Genomic DNA, 13,406 nt, shown 5'->3' with positions numbered 1-13,406 from the left:
AAGCTGACATTAAAATCTAAGTCCTGCTTAGGGTTACCCTGAATCCTAGGGCCATGGGCTCAGGGTGGGTCTGGGAGGCCATTCCTCAGTTCACGACTGAGAACTCAGAGGTGAGATTCTCTAGGAAGGGAGTGGCTTTTATTTAGACTTCCTGTTAAAAGCTGTTGGAAGTGTGATCCCCCACCCCAAAAGGAGGTCCCATTTCCCAGGAGAATAAGGGAGAATGAGTGGGAGGAAAACAATTGGGATCAGCTACACTGGACTGAATACAGGACCTGAGGTGTTCCGCAAAAGATTTGAGTGTCTATGAAGGTCCTCCGTTTTGGTATTCTTGGGGCCAATTCCCTTCTCTGTTCACTGCTGCAGCTCATTCACTTCAAGGCTTCTGGGTCCCATTTACAGCCATGGTCACTTCTGTTATTGTCCAATGGACAGTCACTTCATTCTCCAAACTACTGCCTGCCACAGTACTTGTGTACTGTCTCAATGTCTTCCTCCCGCTCATATTGAACTGCTACTCAGTCATAAAATATATGCAACTCTGACCCTGCTGCCCTCCTGTACATAGAACCAGGCCGATGTTCCACCGGGGATGAGGTAAGGCATTGACCTATGCCGCCTTCACCAATTCCCATGGTTTTAAGTAGTAAAGCAGGGAAGTTTTCTATTTTTCTATCATTAAATAAGAGAAATAAAATTTATTCTATTATTAAATAGAAAAGATTGGACTCTACTAGTAGTGAAACAAACTCAAATATGAAACTTAAAAACCAAAAATCAAATTGAGATTCTCAGAGTAACAACTCCTGAGATTGGAAATGCAATGGAGAAGCACTAGACACTTTGAGGGGATTGTCTGACTTGTGAAACTTCTGTGAACACCCAGAGTTTTTCTCTGACAAACATCCCTTTGTCTTCCTTGTAACAATGACACACAATATCCCAAAATATTCCTTTGGGGAATCCCTTGACCAAGCCTGAGCCCGTGTGTCTTAAGTGGAGATGAGGCTACCCTGAAGTTTGAGGGAGGGCATCTATCTCTGGGCACCAAGAGTGGGCACTTCTCCCGCACCCAGACCAAATTAAACTCAGGAACTCTGCAGGAACTACTGGAAAGTAGGGACTCTCTCTACACGGGAAGGGTCCATCTGGAATTGCTGGTGCCCCCTGTGGAGAAAGTGAACATGGAAAGGAATTCCGTAGGACAGTGGAGCTAAGGGAGGAAGAGGGACAGGATCCTCATTTTAACCCTGGAATCCAGTCACGTACACCAATTTTTCATTTCCACAATTCAATATGTTCCTGTTTGGGCTTGAATCAGTTTGAGTCAGAGTTTCTGGCCCTTCACTGGAAATAATCCTAAATTTAAACAAAGGTTTAGAAACAGAAATGTATTATCAAATTGCTTCCCCCAGAAGTGGTATCTAGTATCCCACCATCAAAAGTATTCAAGTGTTTCTACCATTCAGTGTTTCCAGGACTAGGGGTTACTATTTTGAGAATCTAATCAATTTGATTTTTTAAAAAATATTTTCAGTTGTAGATGGACAGAGTATCTTTATTTAATTATTGTATGTGGTGCTGAGAATTGAACCCAGTGCCTCACACATACTAGGCAAGCGCTCTACCACTGAGACACAACCCCAGCCCAATTTGATTTTTTTTTAAATTTCAGATTTTGTGTTTATTTAACTCCTAGTGAATTAGAACTTTTTCTAATGAATAATAAAAAATGCTCTGTGTATTGTAAATTATCTGTATCTTTTGCATATCTTTTCTCTATCACCCCATGGCCTTATGGACTGAGTACAGAGATTTACCCTTTGACACTGGTGATATGTATTTTGCCTGTAGATTTTACATTTAAAATTTATTGTTTATGATTATATGTGTATGGGAGATATTTGGAAAATGTAGTAAAAAATACAAAGAAGAAAATAGAAATCACTTAAATATTACTACTGGGTTTTAAGGTCCTTTGGGGATATTCCCACTATATTTACATATATTTGTTTACTAGACTATAAGTGCATGTGATTTTATACCCTTTTAACTTATTTTATCACTTAAGATTACATCCCAGGAATTTCCTCCTTGTCATTAAATATTTTTCTTAAAGTGTCTTGGCCCCTCTTGGGGGTTGGGGGGAAGGTCCTATACAGAAAAACTGATACATCGTTTCAGAATATTCCCAGGTTCATCCACGGGGTCCAGATTAAGAACTCCTACTGTAAAACAAGATATTTAATGTATGCATGGCAGTCTCCTATGTTAAGGTGATCTAATTTATTTAACCGTGTAACACTGAAACGTTTTAGGAAGACAGGCTTCCAAATTCAAAAGCTTGTGTTCACGTGACTTCAGCCCTGCCTGAGGGTAACTTGACAAACTTCGAACATTGTTAAACCTAATACAAGAAGTAAGCAAGATGACCCATGCAAAGGCTTAGAAATTTGTCCAGGACATAGTAAACACTTAAGGTAGCATTTTTTTTCTTTCTTTCTTTTTCCAGTCCTGGGGATTAAACCCAGGGTTTAATACATGCTAGGAATTCTCTCTACCATCGAACTACATCCCCAGCTCCAACCCCCCGGCACTGCTGGCACACACACGCTTGCTTTTTCGTTTCTGTTTTTTTTGAGACAGGGTCTCTCTGAACTGCCCAGACTATCCTTGAACTGGCAATTCTCCTGCCTCGGCTTCCCAAGTAGCTGGGATTACATGTGCGTGCCACCTTGCCCAGGTAATTTTTTAAAAAAATTCCCTTACCATTTCCTTAGGATAAACACCTGGAACATCTGGAAATATGATCACTGAGTCAACAGGGATGCCCATTTGCACTTTCTTGGGGCTGTTGTCATCTACCACCAAGTTTTCTTCTAGAAGGTGAAATTGGCAGGAGAGAGAGTGTGGAGCTGATCACAGTCCATCTTTGCCACCACAACATAACACTGTTTATTCAAATCTTTTCTAGTCCTGAAAGAATGACTCCAATTTAACTTATTTGGTTACTAGTGAAGGTCAGTCTCTTTATTTTGTAAGCCTTTTGACTGTGGGCATTCCTTCTTGTGATCTTGTGGGTTTTTTAAAATTTTTTTTATTTTTTATTTTTATTTTTTATTGTAAACAAATGGGATACATGTTGTTTCTGTCTGTACATGGCGTAAAGGCATACCATTTGTGTAATCATATATTTACATACGGTAATGTTGTTTGATTCATTCTGTTATTTTTTTCCCTCCCCCCCACCCCTCCCACCCCTGTGATCTTGTGTTTATTTGAAATCATTTGCCTTTTTGCCTATTGTGCTGTTTGCTCTTATTCATATGTAAAACCACTGTATAAATTAATGATAGTCATTCTTAGATTTGTATATGCTGCAAGCATTTTTCTCATTTTGTAATTTGCTTTTAATTTTTAAAAGCATATTTTTACTGTAGCAAAGGTTTAAAATCTTGATGTAGCCAAATCCACCAAGCTTCCTACTACATTTTTTTTTCTTTTACTACTTTGCTTTCTGTTCTCCATCCAAACATGAGAAGAATACTTGCCAATATTTTTTCCAGTATTTTTGTTGCTTTGTTAATATTTTTAGAGTTAACCCTTTAATCTGTGTGGAATTTTGCTGTAAAATAAAACTCTAAATGCAGTTCCCTCAAATACCTAGCGTGTTTTCCAAGTACCATGTCATTGTCTCCACCTTCTAACGGTTCCCTCCTCTCTGGGTGGACCTGACTATCCCTGGTGGCAGCAAATGTAAATGAAAGCAATGGAAGAAGCAGACTGATTCAAGGTAGACCACCAAAGCTGTCATATCCAGAGAATGAGCTGTTTCCCTAATCTTTGGATTTTCTCAATAGTGAGGAGAGAAAAAAGGGAGGTAAGAGCACCTGTTTTGTTTACATTGACAATAGCCACATCTACAGGAGTGACAGCAGGTCTGTGGGTCCCAAGAAGCCTCCAAGATTGAGGGTGATTCTGAAGATTTATAATGCCAGCCCATCCGTTTCTGTTTTCAATTTTTATCCACGGCACAAACTGCCTCCAAAGTCCCTCCCCAAACCCTGAGAGAAGATGGTTGGACGAGTTGGTCTGCCTATAATTGCTGCTTATTCAATTTGATTGTGGATTTAATTTTCCTAACACAAGGAGGCATTCTGAGGCAAATAGTTTTGGTGCCTCTACAATTGAGCTTCAGATGGATACTCTGCCATTTGTGTTGTTGGTGTATCTCATTCTGTGGTTTCAAGAATATAAAAACTTGTGTTGATCAGCTTTCCAACACTAAAGCAAAATACCTGAGATAATCAACTTACAAAAAGAAACGGTTTATTTTGGTTCATAGTTTTGGAGGTTGTAGCCCATGACTGATTGGTTGCGTTGCTCTTGTGCCTGTGGTGAAGCAGCACATCATGGAAGGAGCACATAGAACAGCAAAAATTGTACCTCATGGCCAGGAAGCAAAAGGGAGTGAGGAGGAAGCTGGGGTCCCACAATCCCTGTAGAGGGCACAACCCAAATGACCTAAAACCCTCTTCTGAACCTCACTTCTTAAAGATTCTACAACCTCCCAGTAGTGCAACCCTGACCAGGCTCAATGGTACATACCTATAATCCCAGCTACTCTGGAGGGCAAAACAGAATTGAAAGTTCAAGGGCAACTGACTGGATTATGAGACCTTGTCTCAAAATCATATAAAAAGGGTTGGGGGTGTAACTAAGTGGGAGAGCACCCCTGGGTTTTATCTCCAGTGCTGAAAAAAAAAAAAACAAAAAAAACAGGTGGCACTACTCTGAGAATCAAGCCTTTAACATATGTGTCTTTGGGGTCATTCAAGATCCAAACTATAGCAAAGCTCCCTGTTCAGGAGGCTGAGACAGGAAGGTTTCGAGTTCAAAGCCAGCCTTAGCAATGGTGAAGCGCTAAGCAAATCAGTGAGACCCTGTCTCTAAATAAAATACAAAATAGGGCTGGGGATGTGGCTCAGTGGCTTGAGTGCCCCTGAGTTCAATCCCTGCTACCCCCTTCCCAACCTCTAAAAAAACTCCACAATACCTCCTCATTTTGTCTATTTTTCCACATGGGTTCCCTGCTGTCCTAACATGTGGGTAGTATGTTTCATTGTATATCTGAATATCTCTCCTTTATCTACAAAAGCCTAAATGAAAACTTAGAATTTTTTTTTTTTTTTTTTTTTGTCACAACCCGCTCCTTCAAAGCTGTATAGATGTTACTGCATTGTTTCCCGGGTTTTAGTATTTTGGAAAAGCGTAAGGGTACATTGTTTTTCTAAATGCTTGCAGAAATCCTGCCCTCATGGAACTTAGAGTCTAATGGAGAAGCAATTAATTATGTGTGACTAGGAGAGTCATATGGTGTGAATTTAATCTAATTTTTCATATTCTCTGCATTTTCATGAGATTTGAGAGGAAACTCAAACACCTGGGTTCTGTCCATCATTAGGAAATGAAAGTCACCCAGTCACCTCTGAGTCAAGGAAGACAACAGAGACCAGTTTTTAGGAAGAAGAATTCACTCTGTCTTGGCTCCAGTCAAGAGTAACCCTGGTCTGAGCCTGAGCGTGGGTTCAGCCTAGACATTTCCATGTTGATTTTCACAACTCAACTTGCCACAATGGTTATGGTCACTCCAGAGAGTTCAATGCCTCCTCAAGAAACATTACCTCCTTAGTATGCAGAGAAGTTCTTTTCCTTCTATGTGCATGGGGTAACTGACCAACGGCTGTTGTGTCTCCATTCCTAAGAAATCTGAATTTGATTTGTTGTGGGATAAACCTGTCTGAAGCAGGAAATCTCAGCACTTCATTTCTTTTCAGTCCTTTAATCCCAGTGCCAGGACTTTACTCCTAATACTTCATAAATCTGTAGTCACTGGAATGAATATCTTCTCCCCACCTGCCAATAACTTCTAAACACATATTTTTCATGGGTACTTTTTTTTTTAAGCTGAATTCTTCTACCCCCCACTTAAAAAAAAAAAAAAAAAAAAAAAAAAAAAAAAGACACATCACAGTACAGATTTGCCCAGATCCTTAAGGGTGTGGTATGAGGCTGGGATGTCCCTGACCCTCCCATTTCTCCTTTGTAAAAGTTAAGCTTAACTATGGTTGACATCCAATGACTGAATTTCTCAAAATAGCTTGTAGAGAGAATTTTGAAGGTTTCCAGTACAAAAAAATGATAAATGTCTGAAGTGATTGTTGTGCCAATTGCCCTGATGTGATCATTACTATTTATACATGTATTCAAATGTCACACTGTATCCCATAAATATGTACAACTAATGTGTCAACTAAGAATAAAAAAATGTTCTTAACAAATGGAGTTTGTAGAAATGGCATCTATCCCATGACTTTGCTGTGAGAGTCAGATAAAATAATACAAACGTGCTTTCACAGTGCCTGGCTCAAAAAACACTAGTATTCTTTTTACTTTGTACTTTAAGATTGAACATAAAAATCATTTTAAAAATTGTAAAATCAAGTTGGATCTCTTGTTATGCTGCCAGAGAATCGCTCATAATTAAGTCAGGCACCCCTCTTGTTGCTTAGGGCTGTAGACTGTTTTAACAGTTTATATGTATGGCTTATGCTTGTGCATAGAAGAGCTTTCTTTTGCTTTTTTTTTTTTCTTTTCACTTTAAGCGTCTGGCTCTTCTCATTTCATTATCAAAGAGGCAGAGTTTTGGTGTGTTATTGCACAGTAGGGTGATTGTAGATAGCAATTATGTGCTGAGTATTTAAAAAGCTGGACGAAATTATTCTGAATGTTTTCATCATAAAGAACTGATAAATGAGGAGATAAATGTTCAACATGATTTAAACATTACTCGATGTGTGCGTGTATCGAACATTACATGTACCTCATAAATATGTACAACTTTTATGTTTTTATATATCTGAAAAAGCAATTTAAAAAATTGTTAAAGGAAAAGAAAAAAGAGGCAGAGCCCATCATAGAACTTGATCGCCTGCCAAGCCCGGTTTTTTCTCTTCTTGTCCTTTGTCAGGTCTTTGTTCCGCCCCTGGCTACACTCTCACAGAACCACTTAGTGGTGATTAAAAGGAGGGGACTGGGCGGCGGGGCGGGGCCTCGGGGCGCGGAGCGCTGGCAGCCGCGCGCTGCGCTCGGGTCCACCTTGGGTACTGCGCTGTCTTAAGTGGCAGCCGGGGGCGGCGGCACGCCCGAGGGCGGAGGACCGGCCAGCGGGATCAACACCGCCCAGGACGTCAGCGGCTGAGGCTTGGCGCGGAGTCTAGCTGGGCGGCTGCGGACCACGGACAGACCCACGGACGGACTCACGGACGGCGTCGGCGACCGAAGGACCGAGGGAGGCGCACGCGGCGGGAGGGGACAGACTTCCGCAGACCTGCGGCCTCCAGCCCACAGCGCCATGGACGGCGCGGACAACGCGACCCTGCTCTTCGCCGCGTCCTCTCTGCTGCCGGACAACTACACTCTGTCGCCTAATGCCAGCAGCCCGAGCCCCGGCACGGACTTCCCCCTCGCACCTACCACCAGCCCCGGCGCCAGCCCCGGCTTCAGTCTGGGGCCAAGTCCGAGCGTTAGCTTCAGCCCCGGCCCTACCCCGACCCCAGAGCCCACGACCAGCAGCTTCGCGGGCGGCGCAGAAAGCCAGGGTCCTTCCCCGTTCCCCCGGCCCTGGGTCCCCCACGAGCCCCCGTTCTGGGACACGCCGCTGAGCCACGGACTGAACGTGTTCGTGGGCGCCGCCCTGTGCATCACCATGCTCGGCCTGGGCTGCACCGTGGACGTGAACCACTTCGGGGCGCATGTCCGCCGCCCGGTGGGCGCGCTGCTGGCCGCGCTCTGCCAGTTCGGCTTCCTGCCGTTGCTGGCCTTCCTGCTGGCCCTCGCCTTCAAGCTGGACGAGGTGGCCGCCGTGGCGGTGCTCCTGTGTGGCTGCTGTCCCGGCGGAAATCTCTCCAATCTCATGTCCCTGCTGGTCGACGGCGACATGAACCTCAGGTAGGGCTCTATTCCTTAAGCATCTTCCTCATCCCGGCCAGCCGCGTTCACAATCACGGGTTCGAAACGAAGGACAGAGGAAGTGGAGGGGGTTGGAAAGAGGCATGAAAAGGGAGAAGATGTGGACCCCTGGGCTTTAGAAGTCAGGGTGGGCGCGAAGCCGTTATGTGGCAGTGGGGACGATCTAGACCCGGATTGAGCTACGGGAAGGTCCTGGGATTTCACCTTTCACCTACAGCGCAGGCCCGTCAGCACTCTGACCACCCTCTCTGAGGGTCGGGCTGCCAGCCCGGGTCTTCAGCCGCTGGAAGACAAAGAGAAGGGGAAGTCTGAAGCTAGGACTCACCGGAAATGTAAAAGCAAATTAGGGCTATTGGCCCAATAAAGAAAGTAATCTCATATACAGTGCAACGTAATTGAGTTTAATCCAACAAGTAGCATCCAGCAGCTTTACCATGGCTAACATTGCAGGGTACTTGGGAGGATTAAAAGGAAAAAAAAAAAAAAAAATGTTCCTTGTCCTCAGAAGCATTCATACTCAACTGGCTTTATAAAGCCCAGAACAACACTCCTGACTTTTCGTTACGGTTTCTATGTCGTGTTCATGTTTCCATTGGACTTAGACATGCCACATTCTCTTGGTACTATTCTCCCCTGAAATAAGTGCTCCCTAGACCTCAACCCTAGAACTTTCGGTCTTTCCTTTCATGCAAGAAACTGACTCTGCTGGGTTTTGGTTTTTGTTTGTTTTTGACTCTAAGCCAATTCTGACTTCTGTTCATTGCCTTTTCTGCAGCATCATTATGACCATCTCCTCTACACTTCTGGCCCTGGTCTTGATGCCCCTCTGCCTGTGGATCTACAGCCGGGCTTGGATCAACACTCCTCTGGTGCAATTACTACCCCTAGGGGCGGTGACCCTCACTCTTTGCAGCACCCTCATTCCTATCGGGCTAGGAGTCTTCATTCGCTACAAATACAACCGTGTGGCTGACTATATTGTGAAGGTAAGGTGCCTCTTCTCTTCTGTACTCACGTGAAGAGTTCTTGGTCTTGATGGGTGACTGAAACTATAGGAAGTTTGGGAAAGAAGGGAAAGGAAGAAAAGGATTTGGCAGGATTTGCACGGATAAGCTTTTAAACAAAGTTAATGTCCAAAAATAACCTCCACCTTTTGGAATTCCTGGAATGATATAGCTCAAATTAAGACATAAAAAATAGTATAAGAGATCTATCAGTACTCATGGGGAGGAAAGAAGTCAGGACAGGGGAGATGATAGTGTAATTAAGTAGCAACATTTTCCACTAACCATACACTACTAAAAATCAAAGCAGATTAAATAAAATTACTTGAATAGAATTTGTGCAGTATTTTTCAAAATTGCTATATTTTCAAAAGTGGAACTTTAATTCTGAGAAACCCTGTAGGGCTGCTATAGAATGTTAAGTCAAAAATAAGTTGACACTAATAAAACTAAAAGTAATTGAAAACTTATATCATGGCAATATAATACAATACATAAAACATTGACTTTAAAGCACAAAATAAAATTGGGTCCTGGGTTATGTAGACTATGTTGCCATTACTAAATTTGTGTGTTTCTTGTTCCCCATTGCATTATATTATATGGTTTCTAAAGCTAGTGAAATGATGGGGAATTTCTATTATTTTGTCCAATAGTGCCAAAGATGCTTTGTTTTTAAAGAACATGATTTTTTCAAAGTCGAGATTTTCTGATCATTGAATGGAGAAAAATTAAATATTTGTAAATTAAACTTTTTTTGAAAACTCAAAATAGTAAAGAAAAGAATAAACCATGAACAGGATGTTCATTGTTGGAAGTTAGTAAGATAAAATGTGTAATTACAGAGACAAATTCCTTCAAATGAAAAGAGCCACTTCAATGTTTTGATTATATACATTTAAAAAGATGATTTTTTTGTTGTACTCATTATTTTCCATGGATTATAGAGTCCAACTTTTTATTAATATGAAAAATAGAGGGTTCTTTTCTGTATGTAAATCTAGCCTTAAGTAAAAGAAATCCTTCTCCATAATAAACATGTATACATGAATGCAATACATATATGTGAACTTATAAACATGCATATATTTATACATATTTGATATTACACAGCCATAGGTAATCTTGAGATGCATTAAGAAATTAAGTTTAATCATCAAACTAATGATATTAATACAGCGTCATTTACTATAAAACTTTAGGAATTCTGCCCAGTGCAGTGGTGCACTCCTGAAATCCTGGCTACTCAGGAGGCTGAAGCAGGAGAATCACCTGATCAAGAAGGCTATCCTGGGCAACTTAGAGAGGCCCTGTCTTAAAATAAGGAATAAAAAAGGGCTGGAGATGTAGTTCAGGGGAAAAGTACTCCTGCAATTAAAAAACAAAAACACAAAAAATCAAACCAAACAAACAAACAAAAACAACTTTAGGAGTTCTAAAATAAAGTACAAATGAACCATTTACACATTAAAAACAGGAGAAATATATTTAAATAATAAATAATCCAGTAAGATTGGCTACCTTTCCATTTAAGGTGAGCCTATCTCTATTAGTACACTATTAAGACCTGTTTTATATAATGCATATATTTTTGCAAACACTTTAAATGAGCATGGGATCTCAATCTCAATGCGTACCCAAATGACTTAAAATAGTTTAAAGGAATTTGGGGCCAATATTTTCAAAATGAAGAATCAGATTTCCTGTGACACACTTTGAAACAATACAAGTTTTGATTTGTGAAGTTTGGTTTCTGCTAATTGTACATATGTTGTATGCATACCTTGTATACTATTTATTTCAGCCTTCTATAGAATTCTAGGGTAGAATTTTTAACCAATCTAGATAAATTTTAAATAAAAAATTAAAGAATATAAAGTATATGGCAATCCTAAAGCTTCCAAAAGAGCTTGCTTCTGGATATACAGAGAGCAGAGTTAGACAGTTCCTGGATGGTTATTTCTGCCTCCATTATAGAAAACAAGTTAACTCGAGTCTGAAGGGCAACTAGGAGAGGAATTTTTAGGTTTCTACCATACTAATTACACTGCCTGTTCACTTGAATGAGTGAAATATACAGTCAGAACATCAAGATGACATATTTTATACAGTCAGTAGTACTATTTCTAAAACATGTCTATTACAATAATTATAAGCATATAATAATTATAAGGATCATTAGACTTACAGATGGGAGGTTTCTTATGAACAAATGAGAGGAAGTTACAAAATTGCAAGGAATTCCTGCATCTTATATTTCTATTTTTTCTTACACAGTCTAATAGTTGATCATTGTTTCAACATTGTTAACAATCTTCTGTGATATATTGTAAAGGTTTAAAATATCACAAAGTGAATTTTTGTTGTGAATATTAATAGCCTTTTATCTCATGTATAAATGAGAATTAATTTCATTTGGAAAACATGGAATTATGTTCAGGGAAAGTAAACATCACTTGTCCACTGTATACCCCATCCCAGTGGGGTGTAAATCTCAATGTTAACCTCTGTTTTCAAGAGCCACATAATAAATGCACACTCAGAACCAAAACAAAGTTATGTGATGGAGGCTGGAAAGCTGGGGACAGTCTGCTGGTAGAAGAGTTAGCTGTCCCTAATAACTGGTTTTAAAACTTCCGAAGCACTATTTTTGAGACCGAGTAGACTGGTCTTAGGTTGTTCCTGAGGGTCTGTCCAAGGCAATGACCAGAGGGTACAGAAGGCAAATTGTCACTCAACATGACAGGCCTCCAATTAGAGCTGTCCAACATGGATCTGATGCCAATGGAAGAGGTGATGTACCCATCTTCAGAAAATACTGTTAAAGATCTTATTTTGTGGGGGAGGTCAGATTAGTTGCATATATTCTAAGAACTTCGGATTCTCTGGCTTGAATCCCTCTTCAACAATCTTATTGCTGATGGCTTGTCTGTCCATTTTCTATTACTAGGTTTCGCTGTGGTCTCTGCTAGTGACTCTGGTGGTTCTTTTCATAATGACTGGCACTATGTTAGGACCTGAACTGCTGGCAAGTATCCCTGCAGCTGTTTACGTGGTAGCCATTTTTATGCCTTTGGCAGGCTACGCCTCAGGCTACGGCTTAGCTACTCTCTTCCATCTTCCACCCAACTGCAAGAGGACTGTGTGTCTGGAAACAGGAAGTCAGAATGTGCAGCTCTGTACTGCCATTCTAAAACTGGCCTTTCCACCACGTTTCATAGGAAGCATGTACATGTTTCCCTTGCTTTATGCCCTCTTCCAGTCTGCAGAAGCAGGGATTTTTGTTTTAATATATAAAATGTATGGAAGTGAAATACTGCACAAGCGAGATCCTCTAGATGAAGATGAAGACACAGATATTTCTTATAAGAAACTGAAAGAAGAGGAAATGGCAGACACCTCCTATGGCACAGTGAAAGCTGATAATTTAATAATGATGGAGCCCGCCCAGACTTCTCTCTAAACATGGACATACACAGGAGCTTCAGTCTTGCTGAAATATTACTTCATGTTTATGGCCTGTAGTAGTACGTACATATGGTTTACATAAAGGATAACAATTGGTTCACACTATATGTAACAGTTTTGATCTTCCCGTTGTAAAGTTGCATTGGTGTATTAACCAAGTGTTTTCGTAAATTACAAATCAGTGTTGTAATATAACTTGCACCTGGTCAGCTAAAGTGACATCTTACTTGGTTAAACGTGCTTTTTGGTTTTCACCATTACCAATTTCTATGACTGCTTCACAGAAAACAGGATCTGGAAATGTAGAATTCTGGTGCACTATTTTACATGAGTAAAAACAAGCTATCTGTAAAGTGTAATTGAGTTTAATGTAACTATAAAACAAAAAAAGTGTGTTTTTGACCTGTACTCAGAAAAGTTCAAACCAGGTTCATGAAACAGTGAAATATAGTATTTTATTGTCAAACCAGTATCAACTCAGAGAAAACTACATTCATGCATTTGATTACTTGATCTGATATCTATTGGTAATGAAGCACCAACAATTTTATAGTGGCTAAGACATTTTCTTTCCAATTGGTCTTCTGCATTTATGTAAACACATTCCAGATCAATTACCTTTGGAGGAATGGTTTTGTTAGGAAATTTTGTAGAGCTACTATCCACCCTGGAGAAGAGCAAACAGGTACCTCCTGGTGACCATGGATGGGGTGGGGATTGGGAACACGTGCTCCAGGGGAGAAAACAATTAGCCTAGATATAGATGCCCTAGGGGGCTTCCCTGTACGTTTACTCAAAGGACTAAGGGTAGACCTCTCCGGGAAACTCTATGAAAATTAAACTATAATCCGAGATAACAGACCCAAAGCAGTTTTCAAACCTAGGCATTTTGCTCACTAGTCG

The 13,406-nt window shown here is 40.7% G+C and overlaps 1 protein-coding gene across 1 annotated transcript; it reads left to right on the top strand.

The window, feature by feature from the left end:
* The first annotated feature begins 7,314 nt into the window (after nt 1–7,314).
* Slc10a4 (solute carrier family 10 member 4) lies at nt 7,315–12,929 on the top strand. Its single transcript, XM_047567326.1, has 3 exons — nt 7,315–8,010; nt 8,807–9,017; nt 11,986–12,929. Exons 1-3 carry the CDS (start codon nt 7,415–7,417, stop codon nt 12,496–12,498), a joined length of 1,320 nt encoding a protein of 439 aa, XP_047423282.1. The 5' UTR covers nt 7,315–7,414; the 3' UTR covers nt 12,499–12,929.
* The last annotated feature ends 477 nt before the right edge of the window (nt 12,930–13,406 follow it).

The sequence above is a fragment of the Sciurus carolinensis genome, chromosome 10, assembly GCF_902686445.1.
Source record: "Sciurus carolinensis chromosome 10, mSciCar1.2, whole genome shotgun sequence".
NCBI lineage: Eukaryota > Metazoa > Chordata > Mammalia > Rodentia > Sciuridae > Sciurus > Sciurus carolinensis.
Note: the sequence above shows the minus strand (reverse complement) of the source record. Positions and strands in the feature narration are given on the sequence as shown.